General features: G+C 58.1%; 2 protein-coding genes across 5 annotated transcripts; both read left to right on the top strand.

Moving 5' to 3' along the window:
- LOC120299715 (probable cation-transporting ATPase 13A3) lies at positions 1 to 21,125 on the top strand. Of its 4 annotated transcripts, none has more exons than XM_039324808.1 (33): positions 1 to 239; positions 4,065 to 4,149; positions 4,531 to 4,624; positions 5,010 to 5,183; positions 6,302 to 6,481; positions 6,560 to 6,711; positions 6,791 to 6,860; positions 6,953 to 7,087; positions 7,176 to 7,248; positions 8,260 to 8,391; positions 8,462 to 8,641; positions 8,740 to 8,897; positions 9,782 to 9,970; positions 10,052 to 10,113; positions 10,547 to 10,697; positions 10,888 to 11,004; positions 11,114 to 11,131; positions 11,252 to 11,405; positions 11,639 to 11,759; positions 11,857 to 11,981; positions 12,276 to 12,457; positions 12,551 to 12,697; positions 12,814 to 12,893; positions 12,994 to 13,036; positions 14,720 to 14,829; positions 15,028 to 15,064; positions 15,148 to 15,220; positions 15,753 to 15,915; positions 16,627 to 16,823; positions 18,595 to 18,698; positions 19,678 to 19,758; positions 19,872 to 19,961; positions 20,487 to 21,125. In XM_039324808.1, the coding sequence occupies exons 3-33, from the start codon at positions 4,574 to 4,576 to the stop codon at positions 20,649 to 20,651; spliced, it is 3,714 nt and encodes a 1,237-aa protein (XP_039180742.1). In that variant the 5' UTR covers positions 1 to 239; positions 4,065 to 4,149; positions 4,531 to 4,573; the 3' UTR covers positions 20,652 to 21,125. The 4 variants fall into 4 exon arrangements, with proteins under 4 accessions (XP_039180742.1, XP_039180740.1, XP_039180741.1 ...); XM_039324806.1 differs by having other exon boundaries at positions 14,968 to 15,064; XM_039324807.1 differs by having other exon boundaries at positions 2 to 239; positions 14,968 to 15,064; positions 18,610 to 18,698.
- A 363-nt stretch (positions 21,126 to 21,488) lies between these two features.
- LOC120299701 (stress-associated endoplasmic reticulum protein 2-like) lies at positions 21,489 to 22,584 on the top strand. The gene is made up of 3 exons (XM_039324778.1): positions 21,489 to 21,648; positions 21,732 to 21,804; positions 22,066 to 22,584. The coding sequence occupies exons 1-3, from the start codon at positions 21,565 to 21,567 to the stop codon at positions 22,104 to 22,106; spliced, it is 198 nt and encodes a 65-aa protein (XP_039180712.1). The 5' UTR covers positions 21,489 to 21,564; the 3' UTR covers positions 22,107 to 22,584.
- The last annotated feature ends 1,191 nt before the right edge of the window (positions 22,585 to 23,775 follow it).

Genomic DNA, 23,775 nt, shown 5'->3' with positions numbered 1-23,775 from the left:
TGGCGCATGCGCGGGGGTCAACCTCGCACTTTGTCCCGGAGGACGCGGCGGACTCGGATCGTTCGCCCCTCTCGGGCCCCAACGCCGCGAGCGGCGCGCCTGCGCTCTCCTGCCCCTCTCCCCCTCCCTGCCCGGCTCGCCTATTGCCGAGGAGGCGGCCCCCTCCTCCTCCTCTGCGGCTCCGCCCCTTTCGCGCCCCCTCCCCCGCGCCGGGAGATGTGATGAGGAGCCTCCAGCGGGTGAGTCACGTGGGCCGCGGCGCGTTCGGCGGCCACGTGGGCCGAGGCGGGAATCCGCGTCTCGTGGGAACGCGACCCCGGGAGGGGATCTTGCGTGCGGCAGGGCGGGAAGGCTCGATGGGCGGGCTGGGGGGTCCCGACTGGGGAAAGCACGATCCTCGCCTGGGGAAGGGAAGGGCAGGCTGCGTCCCGGAGCAACTTGGTAGCTCCTTCCCCTCCAGCCGGACGGCCAGGTGCAGGGAAGGAGCACCCCCAGACCCTCGCGGCGCCCCCCCGTCCAGCCTTTCCCGGCCAACCGCAAGGCTCTCCGAGCGCTCCTGACGCTTTCCGGGAGTTTTTCTCTCCGGAGGCTGCATTTACACGATGTTTCTCAATGTTGCTACAACGTTGCTCAAACTTGGCAACTTCCAAGAATGGGCGGACTTCAGCTCCCGGTCTCCCAGCCGCTGTCAGGCCTCCCCCTCCCCAATAACCGTATAAGAGGAGCTGAAAGGGACCTCGGAGGTCTTCTAGTCCAACCCCCTGCTCAGACACCTCCAGCAACGAAGCCCCATAACGTCTGTAGGGAAGCTTTCCCACTGATTAATGATTAATTCATACACACACACACACACACACACACACACACACACACACACACACGGTTCATCTCTGTTGATGGAATCCAGCCTTGAGGTTGCAGAGGCAGCCCCCCCCTCCTCGAAGCCCTCCAGGAAGGCAGCTGCAGCCCCACAAAATTGGGGAGGGGGGGCTTTTTAATGACAAATTGCCAGAGACCCCCCTCCCCATACCCCCGGCTAGTCTGAACCAGAGGCTGCAGTTTGGGGATGCCAAGGGGGGGGGGGCATCTCAAGGTTGATCATAGAGTCATAGGACTGGATGGGGCCTTGGAGGGTCTTCCAGTCCGGAGGTCCCCAACCCCCCGTCCGTGGACTGGCACTGGCCCACGCAGGCCAGAAAGCGGCCTGCGCAAACAAGCGAAGCCCCCCTCCGCGGGATGCAGGCAGCACGGGAAACCAGTTCCCCCTCTGGTGGGGGGGGAAACCTCTGCCCCAGCTGCCCCAAAGGTTGGGGGGTGCTGCTCTAGTCCAAATTCCTGCCCAAGATTAAGACCCCCGCCTTGCCTGTGTGTCTTCACGCAGACCCCAGCTTGGCCCCCCTCCCCCATAGGCGCACAGGCATTCCTCAACTTAACAATCGTTCATTTAGTGACCGTTCAAAATTACAGCCACCCTGAAAACAAGTGACATTTTTCATACTTATGACCGTTACAGAATCTCCCAGGCCAAGTGATCACAATTCAGACGCTTGTATTTACAACGGTCGCCCTGTCCGGTGTGTGTGTGTGTGTGTGTGTGTGTGTGTGTGTGTGTGTCACGTGATCCCCTTACTACCTTAACAACGGCAGTGATCCACTTAACCACTGCAGCAAGAAAGGTCATCAAATGGGGCAAAAGTCACTTAACCAATGTCTCGCTTAGCGATGGAGATTTTGGGGTCCCTTGTGGTCGTACGTTGAGGACTCCCTGTTAAGGCGGCATGGCTGCTGGAGAGGACTAAGGTTTGGGGGCTAGATAAAGGAGCCAGTCAGCCCTCCCTCCCCCCAAGCCTCAGCACCAAATAAATCAAGCTAATCAGCCTGGGTGGGGTCTCCCCATAGAATCTGCTGCCCCAGGAGGGGGCTTGGCATCCAGGCTGCTGCTTCCTCCTCCGGGACAGACCACACAGCTGCACGTGTGGCACGGGGGGGGGGGGGAGGCCCCACCTGCGCTCTGCCCAAGCCGGGCTATTCCTGAGCGGGGGAAGGTGGCGGGCATGCCCTGGCAGAGCACAGCCCGGGGGCGCCGGGCTGCTGGGCGTCTCCAGGTGCGGGAACCGGGGAGCCAGGCTTCCCGCCCCCTTCCCAGAGGGTTGATTCAAGCGCAGGAAGTCAACGGGCTTTTGGCAGCCGACCCAGCCCTGGAGGGAAAGCCGTTGTGGTACGGAGGCAGGAGAAGCCGTTAACGAAATTGGCAGCACCAGCCCACTTCCTTCTCCAGGGCAGGGCAGGGGCTGCCTCTGCCAGCTGGGAGGGGTCTCGGGGATCTTCCTAAAGTTGCCTGCCCTGCTTGGGGGTGCCAAGTGCTTCATTCTCGGTTATCGGGAAGCAAGACCCCCGCTGAGGTTCCTCCCCACCCCTCCACTCTGGGCCACATCTCGAAATTGGATTTATTTATTTTTTCCTCCGCTGCCCTGATGCAGCGTGCAACTTTTCACATACGGGCACTCCTCCACGTACGACCTCGGCCGAGCCCAAAATGTCTGCTCCTCAGTGAGAGATTTGTTAAGCGAGTTTTGCCCTGAGGTCTCTTCTGAGGACCCTCGCCCTTCCTGGGGACGGACCCTCTACGACTTCGCACCCAGGCCTCGCTGACCCCTGCCGTGGTCTCCTGCGTTTGGGGAGGGCAAGGAAACCCTCTCAGCCAAGGCCTGGGTGATGCCACCCGCGTTTCCCAAACCGGGCACCTCCATCCGGTAACGGCACACCAAAGTCGTACAGGCAGCTACTCCACTTCATTTGTTTAGTGACCGTTCGGAGTTAACGACGGCAAAGTGGTTTACAACCATTTCTCACTCTTAAGACCGTGGCAGCGTCCCCGTGGTCATGTGATCAGAATTCAGACGCTCGGCAACCGGTTTGTATTTATGACGGTCGCAGGGTCCCGGGGTCAGCGACCTTCTGACCCACCAGCGGGGAAACCAGTTTTACTTACTGACCGAACAACTCCAGCATTTGACAAGAAACGTTGTAAAACGGGGCAAAATTCACTTCATGTCTCACTGAGCGGTGGAAATTGGGGGGTCAGTTCTGGTCGTACGGCGAGGGGTGTCTGTGTCAGCTCCAAGAAGAGACGGTGCCCAGGCTGGAGAGGCAGAGGGAGGCGGGCGGTGGTGTCCTCCACTGGCCAGGCTCATCCCGGGCTGCTCCAGCTCTTCCGCCTGTGCCCTGAGGACCAGGAACTTGGAAGCAGGCTTGGGGGGAGGTGTTATTCGCCCAAGAGACCCAGGGCAGCCGAAACCTGCCTGTCCAGAAAGGCTGGTCTGGGACTGCAGCGCAGATCATGTTGCATGAAATCCTTTGTGGTTTGCTGGCCCCGGGTTGCCAGAGGTTGTGGGAAGCGCTCCGTGCCAAGAGGAAACTGCGGAGGAACGGCGGTCAGGCGCCTGTCGGATTCCTACACGAACCGTCAGAGGGGAGGGTTTAGCACGTGTGAACTTGCCCAAATCAATTAGGGCCCACATCATTCCCGGCTGCGAGATCCTGCGGGATCCACCCCGTCTTTCCTTCCTTTTAGTTACTGCAAAAGGTGGACTGCTCCTGTACGGGGAGTCCTATGGGTCTCTGATTGGCTGGGCGATCTGATGACCTCACTCCTCCTGTGCAGGCTGGGGAATTCTGGGAGATGAAGTCCCCCAGTCTTAAAGTCGCCCAGGTTGGAGACCCCTGGTTTAAAACGTGGCCCGTTGGACAAAATGCAGCCTCTCAATTTGCAACTGATGAGCGTATCGTGCGGAAACAGCTGACTTTTCAAGACTAGCAGGAGCCGGACTGTCTGGGGCCGAGGCCGAGCGATGGGGACAGAGGCTGGCTGCCACCCACAAGAGGCCACCGTCGCATGCGAGCCCAGGACAGGATGATGTCTGAAGCGGGGCTGCCTCTGCTCCCCCCCCCCCAGGATTCCCCAATGGCTCTCTTTCCTTGTCTGCGCTCCCAGCAAGCACGGGCAGTGCCAGCCCCCCTCCATCAGCTGGCGCCCCTGCTCAGCCTGGCCTCTGTCTTTCCAGCTGCTGACCACGCTGCCCGCCTTCCCCTCCTGGATGTGGCCGGTGGACCCAGGGCCCTACAGCTGACACAGTGACAAAAGCTGCCGTAAGTCCACCCTCCCCCCCGGCTGGGGGCTCCGGCTGGCCAGGCGGGGCTGGGCTCTCTGCCCTGCCCAGCTGCCTTTGGGCCGTGGCCACAGCCCGCTGGTCGGCCGCCCAAAGCCACAGGCTTGAGGGGACAACAGGGGATTCATTCACGACCAGGGCCGTGGTCCGGCGACCCGGACAGGGCAGGGCACGGGAGCCAGGAGGGGCCGGCCGAGGAGCTTGGGAGTCTGGGAGGCTGCTTTGGGGCTCGGCTGGGGGGGAGGAGGCTGGAGGAGCATGTGGGGTGAGGGGCTGTTCTTCCTGCCAGCCCCCTTTGGCCGGCTGTGGGGCAGGGGATGACTGGCCGAGGGCTCAGCTCTTGCCCTCTCCTGCCCCACAGGAGCTTGGCAGTGGGGTAGGCGCGTGACCCACAGAAAGGAAGCATGGCGAGAACGACCACAGCGTATGTGAACTGCAACGAGGAGGATGAAATGGTCAGTGCAGCTGGTTGGGGGCAGTGCCAACGGCCGGGCGGGCCCCTTATGCCGGCCCTTTGCCCTCTGGGCTGGACAGCCTGGTGCAGCGCTCAAGGCTGGCCCCCTTTGCCATGCCTCCCCCGGTGGGTGCTGTGCCCCCCCCCGCCCAGGAGCTGCCACCAGGCCGGAGTCCTCCTATGCAGGGGCACCAGCGTCGGCCTGGGCTGGGTCCTCGTGGCCCCTGGCGGGGCCTGTCCTGTCCACCACCCTCACCTTCCCACGGGAGCTGGTCTCGGGAGCCAGGGGAGACGCTGCTGCTTCCTGAGGCCGTCTCCCTGCCGTAGCCCCTCTGAGACGGACCCTCTCGGGGTCCACGGCCGGTCTGACTGCGTTCCCTCCCCAGGAAATCCGGGGCTACAGCCCCTGCTGCTGGAAGCTGGCGCTGGTCTCGCTGGGCACCGTCTGCAGTGGCGGTTTCCTCCTCCTTTTCCTGTACTGGCTGCCGGAGCTGAGCGTCAAGTGGACCTGCCGGGCTGTGCCGCTCCGGGATGCCCAACTGGTGCTGCTGAGAACCACGGTAGGGGCCCCGGCGAGGCCCTCCCTGCCCCAGCGGGCTCCCTCGCAAGCCGGACCCTCTGCGGGTGGGGGGCACTCCTGGATGTGCCCGAGGGCCAGCAGGGGCGCCTTGTCAGGCTGGGAAGAGGCCTCCCTTCTGGGCCCAAGGAAGCGGGCATTGGGTGGGTGCAGGTGGCCTTCTTGGGTTCTGCGTCCCACGGATGGGCAGCTCTGTGCCCCACTGGTAGCGTCTTTTCCTACGACTCTGGGCTGCTGCTCCCCCAGGGCTGTGGAGCAGGGCATGGTCCGGGTGGCACCGAGGGCAAAGTTCAAATTCTCCCTCCTTCTTCTTCTTCTTCTTCTTCTTCTTCTTCTTCTTCTTCTTCTTCTTCTTCTTCTTCTTCTTCTTCTTCTTCTTCTTCTTCTTCTTCTTCTTCTTCTTCTTCTTCTTCTTCTTCGTCTTCTTCTTCTTCTTCTTCTTCTTCTTCTTCTTGTCCTCCTTCCTCCTTCTCTTCCTTCTTCTTTCTCTTCCTTCTTCTTCTTCTTTCTCCTCCTCCTCCTTCTTCTCCTTCCTTCTTCCTTCTTTTTCCTTTTCCCTTCTTTTCCTTCTTCTCCTTCTTCCTTCTTCTTCTTCTTCTTCTTCTTCTTCTTCTTCTTCTTCTTCTTCTTCTTCTTCTTCTTCTCTTCTCCTCCTCCTCCTTCTCTTTCTTCTTTCTTCCTTCTTTTTCCTTTTTCCTTTTCCTTCTCCTTCTTCCTTCTTCTCTTCTTCTTCTTTCTCCTCCTCCTCCTCCTCTTCTTCTTCTTCCTTCTTCCTTCTTTCTCCTCCTTTTTTCTTCTTCCTTCTTTCTCCTTCCTCCTCCTCTTTTCTTCTTCCTTCTTTTTCTTTTTCTTCTTCTTCTTCTTCTTCTTCTTCTCCTCCTCCTCCTCCTCCTCCTTCTTCCTCCTCCTCTTCCTCTTCTTCCCCTTTTCCATCTCCTCTTCCTCCCCTCCTCTCCTCCTTTCTTTTCATCTCCTCCTCCTCTTCTTTTTCCTTCCCCTTTTCCGTCTCTTCTTCCTCTCCTCCTTGTCTTCCTTCCATCTCCTCCTCTTCATATTCTCCTCCTCTTCATCTCCTCTTCCTCCCCTCCCCCCCTCCTCCAGGACGAGTTCCAGACCTGGTCCAGGGAACGGGTCTCCTCTCTCTCTGCCCCCGGCACCGACCCCTTGGGCTTCCCGCAGCCGCCGGAGAGCAAGCGGCCCCTGTGCCCAGCAGGGCTGACGGACGACCCGGGCTGTGAGGAGCGGCTTCTCTCCCCACTGACCTGTGGGGAGCAGGCCCAGGTGAGCTGGGGCAGGCCCCTTGTCGCAGCCCCCCCTTCCTCCGCCAGGGATGCGGCTGACCGTCTTGCTGTGCCGCAGGTCCGCTTCTTCACGCACCGCAACGTGCGCTACCTCTGGGCGACGGAGGCCCAGGCCTTCCGGCGACTCACCGCTCTGGACCGGGGGCAGCCCTGCTCCTCCCTGCACTCTGGCCACGGCGGGGGCCTCCCTCGCAGCACCCAGGACTACCGGTGAGGAGGTGGTATTGGAGCTGGGAGGGGGCTTGCTGGGGGGAAGAGGGGACAGGCGAGCACGTTACTCTCTTCTTAGGAAAAGGTTCTACGGCGCCAACAAGATCGACGTTCAAGTGCCGTCCCTGGCCCACCTCCTCATCAAAGAGGTGGGTCTGGGGGGCTGAGGGAGGGGGGGCCCAGGAGCCACAAGACCGACCCCTGACCCCTGGCCACGTGTCCTCCCTCCCTCCCTCCTCAGGTCCTCAACCCTTTCTACATTTTCCAAGCCTTCAGCGTCCTCCTGTGGTCCCTGGACGACTATTACCTCTACGCGTCCACCATCCTCTTCATGTCCTTCGTCTCCATCGGCTCCTCCCTCTACACCATCCGCAAGGTGGGGGCCGGCGGGGAAGGGCCAGGCGGCTGGGGCCGGCGGAGGCTGAGGCGTGCCCTGGCCCTGAGCCCAGCCCTTCCTCTTCCAGCAATATGTGCTGCTCCACGGGATGGTTTCGGCCCACAACGTCGTCCGGGTCACCGTCGTCCGAGGTCCCTGTGGTGAGTCGGCCCCAATCAGAATAGAGCTAGAAGGGTCCTTGGAGGTCTTCTAGTCCAACCCCCTGCTCAAGCAGGAGACCCTATTTCAGACAGCTGTCCAGTCTCCTCTTAAAAACCTCCAGTGATGGGATGCCCACGATTTCTGGGGGCAACCTGTTCCACCCGGTTAATTGTCCTCACTGTCAGGAAGTTTCTCCTTAATTCTAAGTTGCTTCTCTCCTTGATTAGTTTCCATCCATTGTTTCTTTTTTTTTGCCTTCTGGTGCTTTGGAAAATAAGTTGCCCCCCTCCTCTTTGGGGCAGCCCCTCAAATACTGGAACACTGCTATCCTGTCTCCCCTGGTCTTTCTTTTCTCCAGACTGGCCAGACCCAAGTCCTGTAGCTGTTCTTTGTATGTTTTGGTCCCCAGGCCTTGGATCCTCTTAGTTGCTCTTCTCTGAACTTTTTCCAAAGTCGCAACATCTTTTTTGTGATGTGGTGACCAAAACTGGATGCAGGTTCCAGGAGTAGCCTTACTAAGGCTTTTTAAAAAAGCCGTACTAATACTTTGTGTGATTTTGATTCTGTGCCTCTGTTTATACAACCAAAGATTGTATTGGCATTTTGGGCTGCTGCCACAGGGCTGGCTCACCTTTAAGGGATCATCCACCAGGACTCCAATCTCTGACCTTTGGTTAATATAATAATAATAATAACAAGCGCAATATTAATAATAAAGTTGGAAGGGTCCTTGTAGGTCATCTAGTCCAACCCCCTGCTCAGGCAGGAAACCTGGAGAAGCCCAAAGGGTCGGTGCCTTGGAGAGAGAAAGAGGAGACGCGTTCCCTGGACCAGGGGGAAGCGCCAGTGGGGGTCAGGAAAGGGTGCTGGCGGGCGCACATTGGACCCTGGTTGGGATGAAGCCCCTTGCTGCAACTGGCGGACCAAAGCCTCGGGGCCCACTGCCCCCTTTGGTGCTCCAGTGGGGTAAGCCCCAACGAATCCCCGAATCTGGAGTCTCTTCCTTGCAGAAACGGAAGGCACATTCTCCACGGAGCTGGTGCCGGGGGACGTCCTTCTGGTGCCTCCCGAGGGACTCACCATGCCGTGCGACGCCGTGCTGCTGAGTGGGACGGCCATTGTCAACGAGAGCATGTTGACAGGTAGGGGTGGGGGCTGTGGGGCAGCCAGGAAGCGCGTCCTTCCTGGCATCTGATCTTCCTCCCTCGCTAGGGGAGAGCGTCCCTGTCACCAAGACGGCCTTGCCCGTCCCAGCCCAGGAAGGCGGGCCCCTCCGGGATCCGGTTTACGACCCAGACGAACACAAGCGGCACACGCTCTTTTGCGGCACCTCTGTCCTCCAAACACGGTACTACTCCGGAGAGCCGGTACGGGCCCTGGTGATCCGGACAGGTGAGGAGGCCCTGCTTGGCTCGAAATGGCAGTGTGTCTGTGTGTGTGTGTGTAAATGTGCTTTCCTGGGGGCTGATCCTCTGCCCTTCTCTCCCCAGGCTTCTCCACCTCCAAGGGGCAGCTCGTTTGCTCCATCCTGTTCCCGAAGCCCACCGATTTCCGCCTCTTCCGGGACGCTTTCCGCTTCCTCCTCTGCCTGGTGGGCGTGGCTGGCATCGGCATGCTGTACTCCGTGATCCGCAGCATCCAGCAGGCCGTGGGTGTCCACGCAGAGGGCAGCATGGAGGGCAGGGGCTGGTTCAGCTGCTGAGGAATCCCCCTTGCGAATGGAGGGGAGGGAGAGGGGCGGGCTGGGGGGACTCTTCAACTAGACCCCCATTCTCAGCAGCGCCCAGGTCGGTACAGTGGCAAGGAATCCATCATACAGTAATTTGCAAGCTGCCCAGAGGCACCAGGGGAGAATGGGTGGCATGCACATTGGATAGATAGATAGATAGATAGATAGATAGATAGATAGATAGATAGATAGATAGATAGATAGATATGGATACATGGATGAATGAATAGATAGATAGATAGATAGATAGATAGATAGATAGATAGATAGATAGATAAGATAAGATAAGATAAGATAGATAAGATAGAAAGATAGATACGTGATAGAGAAATAGGGAGATAGAAATATAGAGATAGATAGAGACAGACAGACAGACAGACCCAGATACTGTATATATAATAGTTGGCAGATGGATGAATGAATAAATAGATGATAGGTAGGAAGGTAGGTAGGTAGAAAGATAGATAGATATGGATACGTGAATGAATAGATAGATGATAGATAAATATAGAAGTAGAGATCAGATAGATAGATAGATGATCGATAGATACATGATAGAGAAATAGAGAGATAGAAATACAGAGATAGACAGACAGACCCAGATATATATAATAGTTGGCAGATGGATGAATGAATAAATAGATGATACGTAGGTAGGTAGGTAGATAGATAGATAGATAGATAGATAGATAGATAGATAGATAGATAGATAATAGACAGACACAATAAATCAAACTGGGCATCTCTAGAATTTGGGGGGGGAGCGCTGACCGAAGGGCCCACCTTTTCTCCCCCCTGGCCAGGAGCCCGTTGGCCGCATCGTGCTGGAATCCCTGGACATCCTCACCATCACGGTGCCCCCCGCCTTGCCGGCAGCCATGACAGCCGGGGTGGTCTACGCCCAACGGCGCCTGCGCCGGAAGCAGATCTTCTCGCTCAGCCCCCAGCGCATCAACCTCTGTGGGCAGCTCAACCTGATGTGCTTCGACAAGGTGCCTCCCCCCTCTGGTTCCCTGGGGAGAGGGGGAGGGGCAGCTCTTCTTCGACCGACCGGCATGCTGTCCCCCTTGCAGACCGGCACCTTGACCGAAGACGGCCTGGACTTCTGGGGGTTCGTGCAAGCGCAGGAGGGACGGTGAGTGGGCTGGGGGGGGGCAGGTGTTGTGTGGCTGTGGTCGGCTGCCACGTGACTCACTTAACAACTACAGTGGTTCACTTAACAACGGCGGCAAGCAAAGTCGTAAAACGAGGACAAAGTCACTTAACAAACGTTGCATTTAGCAACAGAAATTCTGGACTCAGCTGAGTCCAGGGCTGCCTGTATATATTTATTTAGCCTGTGATGAGAACATGGCAGAGGAGATGTAAGCACATAGACACAATCCACGCAATTATGCACAAAACTTTATTGGGGATTGTGGCAGCAGCCTTATCACTGGATGTTCCGCCCTTGCCCCCCTCCAGAAAATGTCCCTTTGTCCTCCCAGGCCCTGCCAGGTCTTCTGGGCTGGCCGGCAAGGTTCAGCTGCGATCAGGGGAGGGGTCAGCTCTGCTCTTTTCCTTCCCAGCTTCCTCCCAATGGGGAGAGATGTCTGTGACCCCCGCCTGGCCAGCTCCCCGTTTGTCGCTGCCATGGCCGCCTGCCACTCGCTCACCACCCTGGAGGGCCGCCTCTCGGGAGACCCCCTCGACCTCAGGATGTTCGCGGCCACCGGCTGGGTAAGGCTGTTGCGCCTTTCCTTGTGAGTGCGCGAGGCCTTCTCGCCTCGCTGCGTTGACTCTGGCGCTTTGGACACGTGCCCGCCCAAACGGTCCGGGGTGCCAGAGGTTGCACCAAGGTGGGGTGGCTCGGAAGGCAGCCTGTGCTTCTCGAGTCGTGGGGCCGCAGCTGTTCCTCCTCCCCAACCAGATCCTGGAGGAGCCCACCCAGGAGGAAACGGCCCTCCACGACCGAATCCAGCCCACCGTTGTCCACCCGCCAGGCTGCCGGCTCCCAGCACCCTCCGAGGCACCGACTGGGGACAAGGTGAGCAGAGAGGCTGGAGGAACGCAGGGGCCACGGCGATGGGCTTTGGGGCCCCAGCTGTGGGCTTTGGCGGTCTCAACTCTGACCCTTCATTCTGCTCTCTTTCTAGGAGCTTCTGGACCTGATGGTAAGTGGGGCAGCCCCATTTCCTCCCGGGCAACCAGAGGGCCCTCCTGAGCCCAGCGCTCTGACCCTCCGTGCCACCTTCTCTGCCCCGCCTCTCTCATTTCCCCCCCCCCCCTTGCAGAGAGGCAGCCAGATTGGCATCTTGGCGCAGTACCCTTTCTCCTCTGGCCTGCGGCGCATGAGTGTCGTGACGCGTACACTGGGCGAGAAGCACCTGGTGGCCTACATGAAAGGCGCGCCAGAGACGGTGGGCAGTCTCTGCCGCAAGGAGACCGGTAATCTTTTGTCTTTTGCGGACAAGGGACGGGGAGAGGGGAGGACACACGGCAGAGGTTGCTGCTGTCCCCTGGCCGGCCGGGCTGCCAGTCCCTCCAAGGACGCCCCTGCGAAAACTAGACGGGGGGGACAGCTGTGGGACATGGAGCCCTCGGTGTCTCGGCCACAGCCCGAGCGGCTCACCCGTGGTGGGGGAGGCTGGCCCCGTTCCTTCCCCAATGCCTCCATTCAGTTCCAGACGACTTCTCCTCTGTGCTGGAGTCCTACACGCGAGGAGGACTGCGTGTCATCGCTCTGGCCAGCCGCCGACTGGAAAGCAAATACATGTGGCACAAAATCCACCATGTTTCCCGGTGAGTCACGGCTGCCCCGTGGCCCTGAGGGTCCTTCCTCCGGACGGGGCCCTTGCAGGCCCAGCCCTGCCCCAACGGCTGCCCGTTTCTCCCCCAGGGACGCCGTGGAGGTCAACATGGACTTTCTGGGGTTTGTCCTGCTGCAGAACAAGTTGAAGCCGGAAACGGTGCCGATCCTGGCCGAGCTACGGCGGGCCTGCATCCGCTCCGTCATGGTGACCGGTGAGCACATATTATCTGCTTCCTCCCCCCACCCCGGGGGGAACACTGGCAAACTTGTTGCAACAATAATAGCTTCTCCCTTGCAGAGCTGGTTCAGAATTTGTAAGGGAGGGGGCAGGTGCTAAACCAAAGGGCTGCTCTCCTTGAGTGGGGGCGAGATTGGGGGTCTTGCAGTGATGGTGTTCATTTCCCCCCCTCATCCTCCTCTTTTTTCTTCCTCTTTTCCTGCTCTTTCTCCTCTTCCTCATCCTCCTCCTCCCTCTCCCCCTCGCTCTCCTGCTCTCCACGGTCCAGGAGACAATCTGTTGACCGCCATTTCCGTGGGCCGGGAGTGTGGCATGATCCCGTCCAAGGGGAAGGTGGTCCTGACGGAGGCTCTGCCCCCCAGGGACGGGCAGCCAGCAACCATCCACTGGCAGTATGCTGATGAATTCCCCATGGCGGACCCGGCAGTGAGCCCGGGAGAAGAGCAGCAGGTGAGAGCCTCTTTCCGGCGTCTCCTGACCCTCTTCCAGGGGACGTGGGGGGCAGCCGCGTTGGCCACAGTGCCCTTTTCCCTTCTCCCTCAGGGGCCTCCAGAGGTTAAGCTGCTGGTGGACGACGCAGATCCCCCCCCTGCTGCCCAGCCAGCCGTCCCGGACACCAGCTACCATTTTGCCATGGGGGGGAAGTCCTTCGCGGTCCTCTTGGATCACTTCCCAGACCTGCTGCCGAAGGTGGGACCCTGGCAGGGACAGGGGAGGCCTGTGGGGTGGGGGGGGCGCTGGTTTCCTGGAGGAGGCTGCAGATCCTACCCCCCTTCCCAAGTTGCAGCTGTTGCTTTGTGTTGCAGTTGTTGCTTTGTGGCACCATCTACGCCCGCATGGCCCCCGATCAGAAGACGCAGCTAGTGGAAGCCCTGCAGAAAATGGAGTAGGTGCCGGGGGGGGGGGGAGAAGGGTGGTCCCCTTGGAGCAGGACAGAGGGCGGCGGGAGCCCCCCTCCCTCTCCTGACCTATCTGGCTTCTTGCAGCTACTGCGTGGGCATGTGTGGAGATGGCGCCAACGACTGCGGGGTGAGTGGTCCCATCTGGGTTGCCCTACACAGGGAACGGTTTGGGCGAGCCTGGAAGGGGAGGGGGCTTGCCAATGTCTGCTGGCTTCAGGGGCAGGGTGGGGAACCTCAAATGGAGAGCAGGTTATCTGAGGGTCTTGCCCCCTCCCCCCCCTGGGATTGGTCTGGCCCACTCACTGCAGCAGAAGAGGCCTCCAGACCTCCTTGGCCAAGGACTTTCCATGTGGGAGGTCTGGGAGAGGGATGTCCAATCTTGGCCACTTTAAGACTTGTGGATTTCAACTCCCAGAATCCCCCAGCCAGCCAGTCTTAAAGCCCTGATCTAAGAGAAAAGCCTTTTCTGCTGTGCCCCCCCCCCTCTTGCTATTGCAGGGGAGATCTGTCCTTCCCTTCTAGCCCCCTGGACGGGCATTCGGGGGGCGGGGAGGGAGGGAGAGAGAGAGAGAAGACAGAAAGAGAAAGAATGGAGAGAGAGAGAGAGAAAAAGAAAGAGAAATAGAGAGAGAGAAAGAGGAGAGAGAAAAAGAGAAAGAAAAAGAAAAGAGAAAGAGAAAGAGGAGAAGAGAGAAAGAGAAAGGAGAGAGAAAAAGAAAAAGGGAAAGGAGAGAAGAGAGAAAGAGGAGAGAGAGAAGGAGAGGAAAGAAAAGGAGAGGAGAGAGAAAGGAGAGAGAAAGAAAAAGAGGAGAGGAAAAGAGAGGAGAAAGAAAAGAAAAAGAAAGAGGAGAAAGAAAGAAAAAGAAAGAGAAAGAGGAGAGAAAAAGAAAGGAGAGAGAAAGAGAGAAGAGAGAAAGAGGAGAGAGAACGAAAGGAGAGAAAGAGAAAGAAAGAGAGAAAGAAAGAGGAGAGAAAAAGAAAGGAGAGAGAGAAAGAAAAAGAAGAGAGAAAGGAGAGAGAAAGAAAAAGAGGAGAGGAAAAGAGGTGAAAGAAAGAAAGAAAAAGAAAGAAAGAGAAAGGAGAAAGAAAAAGAAAGAGAAAGGAGAGAAAAAGAAAGGAGGAGAGAGAGAAAGGAGAGAGAAGAGAGAAAGAGGAGAGAGAAAAAGAAAGGAGAGAAAGAAAAAGAAGAGAGAGAGAGAGGAAAGAGAAAGAGGAGAGAGAGAGAGAGAAAGCAGCGCCTCCCCCCCCACCGCACGGTTTCTTGGGCGGTTCGTTAAAATTAATGCTTTCTGTGGTTTGACACTAGTTATTTTAATGCCCTTATCAGCAGCCCTAGTCTTTCTGGATTGCCAGCGGAAGGGCGTTATCAGTTGAATAAAGAAATAATAAGACTGAGAGTTTCATTTATTTACCTTTTAGTTTTAACCCGCATTTCTTATTGGGATTTTACGCTTTTATAGAAACTCACAAATGAATGAATGAATAAATAAGTATTCATTTAGGGTTTTATTTTGAGGTCGTACGCCACCCAGAACCGCCTTTCTGTGAGATGGGCATCCTGCTATAACAAATTTAACACCGTATATAAAATAACAAAATGGAACAATGAAACGAAAAGTAGAAATAGAAGGAGAAGCGACGTAAAAAAGAAGTAGAAGCGAAGTGAGCTAAGATAAAAAGAAGCAGAGGCAAAAGCAAAAAGGGTAAAAGCGCACAAGGGTAAAAGAGGGTGGGGGGTCTTGGAGCCAGGACTTCCCAGCCGAGACCTGCCCTGCCCTGCCCGGGGGGGCCTTTTCCTTCCTCTGGGCAGGCTCTGAAGCGGGCACAGGCGGGCATCTCCCTGTCGGAGCTGGAAGCCTCGGTGGCCTCCCCCTTCACCTCCAAGACCCCCAGCATCGCCTGCGTGCCGGACCTCATCCGGTAGGTGGCTGCTGCTGGGTGGGGGGGTGTGGGGCTCGCATGAGACACTCCCGGGGGAAGATCCATCCCAGGTGGAGGGAGATGCTTTTTCTGCCCCCCCTTGAAGGTGTCTCTCTCTGTCCCCCCCCCCCCCCGCAGGGAGGGCCGTGCTGCCCTGGTCACCTCCTTCTGCGTCTTCAAATTCATGTCGCTCTACAGCATCATCCAGTATCTCAGCGTCCTGCTCCTCTACTCGGTGAGCCTGGGGCTTGGGGAGACCCCCGCCCTGAGATGGGGTGAAGTCAGGGGATGATGGGAACTCTTACCCTCTCTTTCCAGGTTCTGGGCAACCTGGGAGACGTCCAGTATCTCTTCATTGATATGGCGATCATCTTGTCTCTGGCCTTCAGCAGTAAGTGCGCCTCCACCAGCGAGGGTCAGTTGTCCAGTCTTATCCATTTGGCTTTTGTTTTTTGAAGCTGCCTTTATTATTTCTATAAATGACTCACGGTTGCGAGCACACCAGATTCAGGTAGCCCCTGATTCCCAGCAGTTCGTTTAGTGCCAAGGTCACTGAAAAAATGGACAACGACTGTTTTTCAGCGCTGTCGCAACTTCAAAGGGTCACTAAACAAATTTTGAGTCAAGAACTCCCTGGATAGCTGGGATTATTTTGATTATTTTGCCTCCTTCGACCTCTGGCTGCGCTGGGCCCTCCTGCGGATGAGCCCTCCCCCCCGGAGTCGGCTGGCCGTCTACGGTGGGCAGCCCAGGGGCGCCCCTGTGTCCGTCTACCCGGGCAGGAAGGGAGGGCTGTGTCCACACAGCAGAGGTTGAAAGGTCTGTTGCACCAGCTTGAAGGAGCTGTGGGGTTTTAGGGTGCACAGAGAGGGTCTGCGCCTGGAGGGGCCGGTTCTGACCCGCCTTCGTCGCTTCTCCTCCAGTGAGCCTGAACAGCGCCTGGAGGGAGCTGGTCCCGCAACGGCCGCCCAGCAGCCTGGTCTCCCCGCAGCTGCTTCTCTCCGTCCTCAGCCAGATCCTCCTGTCGCTCACCTTCCAGGTGGGGGCTTTCCTCCTCGTCCAGCAGCAGCCATGGTACCAAGAGGAGTAAGTGGGGGCTATGCGGGGGCGGAGTGCAGGAGATTGACAGGCTGAGTCCGAGGCAGGGAGGGAGGGAGGGGTCAAGCGTGCCATTTATCTCGAGTCCCTTCGCTCCACAAGAAACCGGAGTCCAGCCCGGCCTTGAATTCCACGGAATTCTTACCTGCCGCCAATTTGCTTGACTGTTTAGCGCAGGTAGTCCTCCACTTATGACCATAGTGGAGCCCAAGAATTCTGTTTCGCCCCATTTTACGACTATTCTTGCCACCGTTGGTAGGCAAATCACTGCAGTGGGTAAATTAAGTCACACGGTCGTTAAGGGAATCTGCCCCTCCCCCCCATCGACTTCGCTTGCCAGAAGGTCACAAAGGGGGGTTCACGTGACACACATCCCCAGGGCGCGGTGACCGTCATAAATACGAGCCAGTTTGCCGAGCGTCCGATTTTTGATCACGTGACCCACGGGGACGCTGCAAAGGTAAGTGTGAAAAAAGGTCACAAGTCACTTTTCCAGTGGCGTTTTAACTCCGAATGGTCACTAAACAAGCCGTTGTAAGTTCAGGACCTCCTATAGTTCATATTCTTCTGGAGAATTTAAGCTGGCGATAAACCTTTATGCTCCCTTGAAGGGCCTGAGTTCCGGATTTCCCGTGTTTGGCACAGGCCAGGGAGCCCTTCCTGGGGCGCTGCAGTGACCACTCTGGGTTCCCCCTTTAGGAGCTGCGGCGGCCTCCCCACCAACGGCTCAGCGCCCCCAAATGCCACTGCCCCCCGGGAGATGGAGGGGCAGGACCCCGACTCCATACGCAGCTACGAAAACACGACCCTCTTCTTCATCTCCTGCTTCCAGTACGTCTTCGTGGCCCTCGCCTTCTCCAAGGGACGCCCCTTCCGGCAGCCCACCCAGACCAACGGTGAGGGGCCGGCTCAGCCGGACACAGACATACCCGGGCCGGGATTTCAGCCCCAAGCAGGGCTGCCATTCCTGGGGCGAGTAGTTGAGACAGGGTGACGCTCTCCCAGGCTTTAAGTGGAAATGTAACCACAGTGAGATTCTACTCCATTCCATCCTATTCTATATTCTGTCCTGTTCTATTCTATTCTGTTCCTTTCATTCTATTATTCCATTCCATTCCTTTATTCTATTCTATTCTATTTCTATTCTATTCTACAAACCATTTTACAATCTATTCTATTCTACTCTATTTCTATTCCTTATTCTACTCTATTTCTTATTCTATTCTATTCCTTATTCTATTCTATTCTATTTTATTCTATTCTTTATTCTCTTCTATTTTATTCTATTATTTTTTATTCTATTCTATTTTATTCTATTATTATTTATTATATTCTATTTCTTGGAGGAATGTTGTTCATGGGGTTGCGATGGGTCGGACACGACTTCGCAATTAACAACAACAAATTCTATTTCTTAATTCTATTCTATTTCTTATTTCTATTCTATTTCTTATTTCTATTCTATTCCATTTTCTATTCTATTATTATTAATAATAATAATAATAATTAATTTACAGGTAGTTCTTGACTTTTGGCCACAATTGAGCCTAAACTTTCTGTTCCTAAGTGAGTTTTGCCCCAGTTTATGACCTTTCTTGCCACCGTTGTTAAGTGAATCACTGCCGTTAAGTGAGTCACACGGTCACTAAGTGAATCCGGCTCCATCCCCCATTGACTCTCCTTGTCAGAAGGTCACAAAGGGGGAATCACATGATCCCAGGATGCTGCAACCCCGTCATCAATACGAGCCCGTTGCCAAGCGTCCGACTTTTGCTCACGTGACCCACGGGGGCTCCTGCAACGGTCGTAGGTCACTTTTTTTCAGTGCCGTCGAAACTTTGAACGGTCACTAAATGACCTGTAAGTCAAGGACTTCCCTTAATAATGCGCCTTTTATGGCCCTTCAGACTTGGTGCCCTTTGATTCGGCTGCACCACCCTAGCCCAGCTGTAGGCCACCTTGGCTCTTTTATGACTGGTGGACTTCAACTCCCAGAATTCCTGAGCCAGCCCTGAGGGAAAAGGGAGAGGTTTCCAAGCTGAGCCATGCTGGCCCAGGAATTCTGGGAGTTGAAGTCCACCAGTCATGACGGGGCCTTAGTTCCCCCATGTTTACTGAGGAATTCTGGGAGTTGAAGTCCATGTGTCCTAAAGGGAGCCATAGTTCCCCCATGCTGGCTCAGGAATTCTGGGAGTTGAAGTCCACCAGTCATGACAGGGCCTTAGTTCCCCCATGCTGGCTGAGGAATTCTGGGAGTTGAAGTCCACGAGTCATGACGGGGCCATAGTTCCCCCACGCTGGCTGAGGAATTCTGGGAGTTGAAGTCCACAAGTCATAAAGGGAGCCATAGTTCCCCCATGCTGGCTCAGGAATTCTGGGAGTTGAAGTCCACGAGTCATGAAGGGGGCCATAGTTCCGCCATGCTGGCTCAGGAATTCTGGGAGTTGAAGTCCACAAGTCATAAAGGGAGCCATAGTTCCCCCATGCTGGCTGAGGAATTCTGGGAGTTGAAGTCCACGAGTCATGAGGGGGCCATAGTTGCCCCATGCTGGCTTAGGAATTCTGGGAGTTGAAGTCCCCGAGTCATAAAAGAGCCAAGGTGACCTACCTCTGCCCTACGGACAGACGGGGTGGGCCTAAGAGCCCCCCAGCCAGACTGACCCCCAGCTTCCCTCCCCGCAGGCCTCTTCCTGGCCTCCCTCCTGCTGGTCTCCAGCTTCCTCCTGCTGCTGCTGCTCTGGCCGCTGCCCGCCCTGGACCGGCTCTTCCAGGTAGGGGCCCTGCCTGCTCGCCCAGATGGACGGAAGGACAAGAGTCTGCTGCTGTCCGAGGACTATGTGAGGGACGTGGCCAGCAGACACCGCCAGGCTCTGGGCTGCCCCCCTCCCCCGCCTGGCCCTCTTATCTGGGCCGCTCCCTCCAAGGAAGGGGTCAGATAGACCCTGCCCGCCTCCCTCTGGAGCATGCCTGGAGCTGATCATGACGGCTGCAGAAGAGTGTGCGAGGGGGGGTGGGGCTCATGTCAGCAGCCGCCCCCCCTTCCAGCATGCTCCTCCCCCAGGAGAGGGGCCTCCCAGGGGGAGCCACTGGCGTCTTCTGGGTCTGGGTCTTGGGGGGTGGGGCGGAGAGAAGCTCAGCATTCTTGCCTTTGGGCCGAGGGGGGAAGGACCCCTCGGCCCAGGATTTTGGGGAGACCACCAGCGCTGCGTGGAAGGACGAGCGTGCAACGGGGACCCGGAGTGAGGCAGGGGTCATTACACAGGGAGTCTTCCGCTCCCAAAATTCCATCGTTAAGTGAGTTTTGCCCCATTTTACGACTTTTCTTGCCACCGTTGGGAAGTGAATCACTGCAGTGGGTAAATTAGTTACACGGTCGTTAAACGAATCTCCCCCCCTCGACATTGACTTTGCTTGCCGGAAAGTCACGAAGGGGGAATTGCGTGACCCCTCTGGGACGCTGCAACCATCATAAACACGAGCCAGTAGCCAACCGTCCCAAATTTTGATCATGTGACCACAGGTCATAATTATGAAAAAAGGGTCCTAAGTGCCTTTTTTCAGCCACCTCGTGACTTTGAACGGCCACTAAATGAACTGTTGTAAGTGGAGGACTACCTGTACATTTTGGGCAGGGTTGGGGCCCCAGAAATGAAGCAGGAACCAGCCTCATCCTGGGGAGTCGCTTTCCCAGGCAGGAGTTCAACAGGGCAGAGGACCCACCGGCTGAACCTCTGCCTGCTCTCTCCGCAGCTGGCCTGCATCCCCTACGAGTGGCGCCTGCTTCTGCTGCTTCTGGCCTTCAGCAACCTGGTGCTGTCCCTCTGCCTGGAGGTAACCGCCCAGCTCCCCTCAGTTGGGGGGGCAGGAGGGGGGTTGTGAGCGGGGGGAGGGGGCCCAGCCCCAAGTCACCCCACGGCCGGCTAATCTTCCTCCTGCACCCCCAGAACTTCGTGTGCGACTGCGACATCCTTTGGCAGCAACTTTGCTACGGAAGGCGGAGGGAGGACTATCCCAGGCAGGCTGCCTTCCCACAGGTAGAGCCCTTCCACTTCTGGGGCGGGGGGGGGGGGAGGCAAGGGAATCTGCAGCTCTTGAATTGGGCTGATAAAAAGGCTTCCCCCCCCCCAGGACCTATTCCCACCTGGCTTTGACAGGCAGAAGAGTTCCCCCCTCCCAATCTGGCTGAAGCCCCCCCACACACACACTTTGCAGCCAGAGAGACGCTGCGGCTGGGGTGGGGGATGCGGACCAAGATCTACCTGCAGCCCATCAGACCCTTGTTTGATTGTAATAGCCCACAATGTTTGTGGAGTTGCACACACTGTTCCTAGGCACAATCTCCTGTTTTGGGGGGGGAAGAGGGGAGGGGGCCTGGGCCTCGCAAGTGACCACCTGCAGGCCAGGAGGGCTGGGTGGACATGGAGGCGGCTGGCTGGGCAGTTGTGGCCGCTCAGCCTGGCATGGATTTGAAGGGCTGAGTGCCAGGCCTTGCCGCCGCCTTGTGCCTTTCCTGGAGCCCAGCCAGGCGCTCAGGCTGTGGCCCCTTCTCTACCCCACAGCTGGAGCTGGGGGAAGCGGCTCCTGTGTCTTCCTGCTGCCGGCAGGCCGTCCCCCGGGCCGAGTATCAGCGCCTGGCCCAGGAGCTCCTCTTCGACCCGGACTGGCCTCCACAGCCCAAGACCAGCACGCGGGCGAGGGTGCCTCCCGCAGAGAGCCACGCCTGACCCAGCCCTTCCGGTTGGCACACAGTGGAGCCCCCCCCCCCAAAGCAGGATGCCTCCCCAGCCGGGAGAAGGGGTGCTGGGGTCTCCAACGTGAACCAGGAGCCACCAGGACAGCAGCAACGCCCGTCTCCCTTCCCAGAACCCCCCAAAGTGGGTTTTCCACCTGGGTGTGAGTTTCCTTGAGGGAGAGGAGACGGGGGTCCGTCTCCAGAACAACAGCCTCGCTTGGGGGCCGGGAGGACCTTGAAGGCCCTTTGGCTGAATCTCTCTGATCTGAGACTGGAAGGATTGTGGAACTTGCGGGGGGGGGGGGAGAAGCTCCCTGGTCCCCACTGCCTCTTCCCAGGATTCCCTTTCCCTCCCCTGGAAGCCCTTCCTGCCCCCCCCGACCCTCCTCCCCCTTTCAGGACTGGGTGCATCCAGCACCACCCAGAGCAATTCCCAGTTGCCTTGAAATTAAAAGGCGGAACCGGCTGCCGGGCTGTGCTGCCTCTGTGTCTCGGGTGGGGGGCGGGATCGGAGGGGGCCATGCAAGGGGAGGGGGCGGGGGGAGCTGGGAAGAGCCGGGGGGTCTTTGAGGAGGGGGCTGCAACCCGGCCACCGGCCTCTGTCCTGCTTGCAGCCGCTTCTTCCCGGGCTTCGCTGCAGGAAGCATGCCGGGGCTCCGGGGACGGGAGGGGGCCTCGGATGGCATCCCCCCGGGGGGGCTGCTCCCTTGCAACCGGCGCCAGGCCGGGATCGCCCCGCTGCCCCCGCGGCGCGCGTCTGGAGCTGGATAAGGCTGCGCTGCGGAGGGGAGGCGTGGGGGGGGGGGCGGGCGGCGCGCGCTGCGCCTGCGCGGGGGGGGGGCAAGGCGGCGAGGACTCGGCCGGAGGCGCCACGACAGCCAGGCGGCCCCCGCTCGCCCCTCGCCATGCCCGGCGTGCAGCGCATGAAGGTGGCCAACGAGCGGCACAGCAAGAGCATCACGCAGCGCGGCGGGCCCCACCGAGCGCCGGTACGGGGCGGGGGCCGGGCGGGCAGGCGGGGCAGGGGCGGGCCGGGCGGCTTCCCCCCCTCACGCACCGCTCTCCCCCCCAGAGCCCCCCGGAGGAGAGGGCGCCGGTGGGGCCGTGGCTGCTGGCCCTCTTCGTCTTCGTGGTCTGCGGCTCAGGTAGGCGCGACCCCCGCCCGGACGCCGCCTCCCCCCCCCCAGGGCCGCTGAGACAGCCGGGGGAGGACGGGCCGGGCTCACCTGCAGGGCGCAGGTGAGGCGGGGGCAGCCAAGGGGCCTCTTGGGCGCTCTGTACGCGGCCAGGAGCCCGGGCGCCCGTCTGCCAAGCAGCGCCCTGCCGCTCTGGGGAGGGGGGCTTGGAAGAGGGGGGGGGTCCTCCCTACCTGCCCGTGACTCTCCCCTCCGGCTCTCCCCTGCCAGCCATCTTCCAGATGATCCAGAGCATCCGCCTGGGAGGCTAGCGGCCGATGGAGCGGGTGTCCCGGCACCGGCAGCCCTCAGGGACTCGGGGGGATGCGTTTTCTCGGCCCCCTCGGACACGTTTACAGCCATGAGCGTCTTCCTTTGCTTGCTGCCCCACACCGGCTCCCTCCCGGGCCTGGGCTGCCCTGCCATCCCCTGCTTTCCGGAGCCTCGGCGTCCCGGGGCCAGGAACCGAAGGAGAGAGGACGACCTGGCCCCAGGGTGGGATGGGGGAGCCTGCCGGGCACGGGGGGGGGGGCTTCATGAGGAATTGAAGCGGTTTCCTACCAGGAGAAGCGAGGGGACCGGGGGTCTTTGTGCGCCTGCAGCCAGCGGGGTCGCGGCGTCTGCGTGGGCCGCTGGGACGCCTGGAAGCTTCTGTGTGTTAAGCCCACCACTCCTTTTTTCCCTAGCCATCTAGCGTGGAACTGCTGAATAAAAAGTATTACCATCCCGGGCAATTTGCCACAAGCCGAACTAATGTGTAGTTTTGTAAGAAAGCGATGTTTTCCTGCCAGTTGCAACCCCCCCCCCCAAAGCCGAGCAACTAAATTTCCTGCCCTCAAAGGGGTCTTTCCAAGAGAGTCCAGAATCCTCATGCTGTGTGGTTTCTGCATCTGGCCAAACAGGGTCATGGGTACCCTCTGCAGGCCCTCCCCAACAGCTGGACTGCAGCTGGGTCACTCGGGTGAGGCAACTGCCCCCCATTTATCTCATAGCTGGGGGGTGGGGTGGAACTCTCAGAAGGATGCTGTCCCAACTAACAACTCCTGCTGTCCAGAGAAGCAGCCTTGAGAGAGGATAAGAGTCTTGGAGGGAACCTGCTGAGCTACCAGCCATTATCCGGTCTAGGAACTCACAAGCCCATCAGCCTCAAAACCACCACTGGAAACTGCTAAACTGCTCTGGCTGCAAGGAATAGGGAATTATTCTGGAGAGAGACAGAAGCTCCTTGAGGATGGGCTCCAGCATCAGAAGCTTGGAAGACTCAACCTCTGATCCCGGTGACTGACTCGGATTGGATCCTGCTACATTGGGGAATTCTGGGAGTTGAAGTCCGTGAGTCATAAAAGCGCCGACCCCTGTGCTACATTATCCTGGGACATTTGCAGGATACGGTATGTTGGCAGGCCAGGGGCGAGCTTGTCCTTTCTGTGGCCTCTGAGTTCGAATCCTTGGAGAGCCAAGAAGGGTGAGCATCCCCGAGGGGAGAAGGGTGTGCGGGTCCCATCCGAGGTCTGTGGACTGACTTTGGGATGAGGTGGGCAAAGCCTCTCAGTGGGAGTTTTATCTCTGGGGTCTGCCAGTGGCTCGCCATTTTAGCCTCCTGGCACTTCTTTTTTCAAGTTTTCCAGCTTTAAGCCCTGGGTTTTCCTGGTGGTGCCCCATCCAGGTACAAGCCCGATCTGTGCCTGCTTAGCTTTTTGCAGATGAAGCAAGATTAACCAAGTGGTACAAAGACGGTGACCTAAAGACGCAATAAAGGAAGCAGAATTTCTTACTTCTCAAGATTGCAACGGGAAGGGGAGCAGGGAGGCAAGTTTGCAAAGCGCAAAGGGAGAGAAATCCCAAAATTGAAAATAGCGCAGGAAGTCCCGCCTCCCTCCACGTGGGCAGGAAGCGGCGACCCCGGGCTGAAGGAACCCGTCAATGACACCTCGGGGGTCG

This window comes from Crotalus tigris, unplaced genomic scaffold (assembly GCF_016545835.1).
Source record: "Crotalus tigris isolate CLP2741 ecotype Arizona unplaced genomic scaffold, ASM1654583v1 scf7180000024309.744930, whole genome shotgun sequence".
Taxonomy (NCBI): Eukaryota; Metazoa; Chordata; class Lepidosauria; order Squamata; family Viperidae; genus Crotalus; species Crotalus tigris.
The sequence above is the reverse complement of the archived record's forward strand: the minus strand, read 5'-3'. Positions and strand labels throughout refer to the sequence as shown.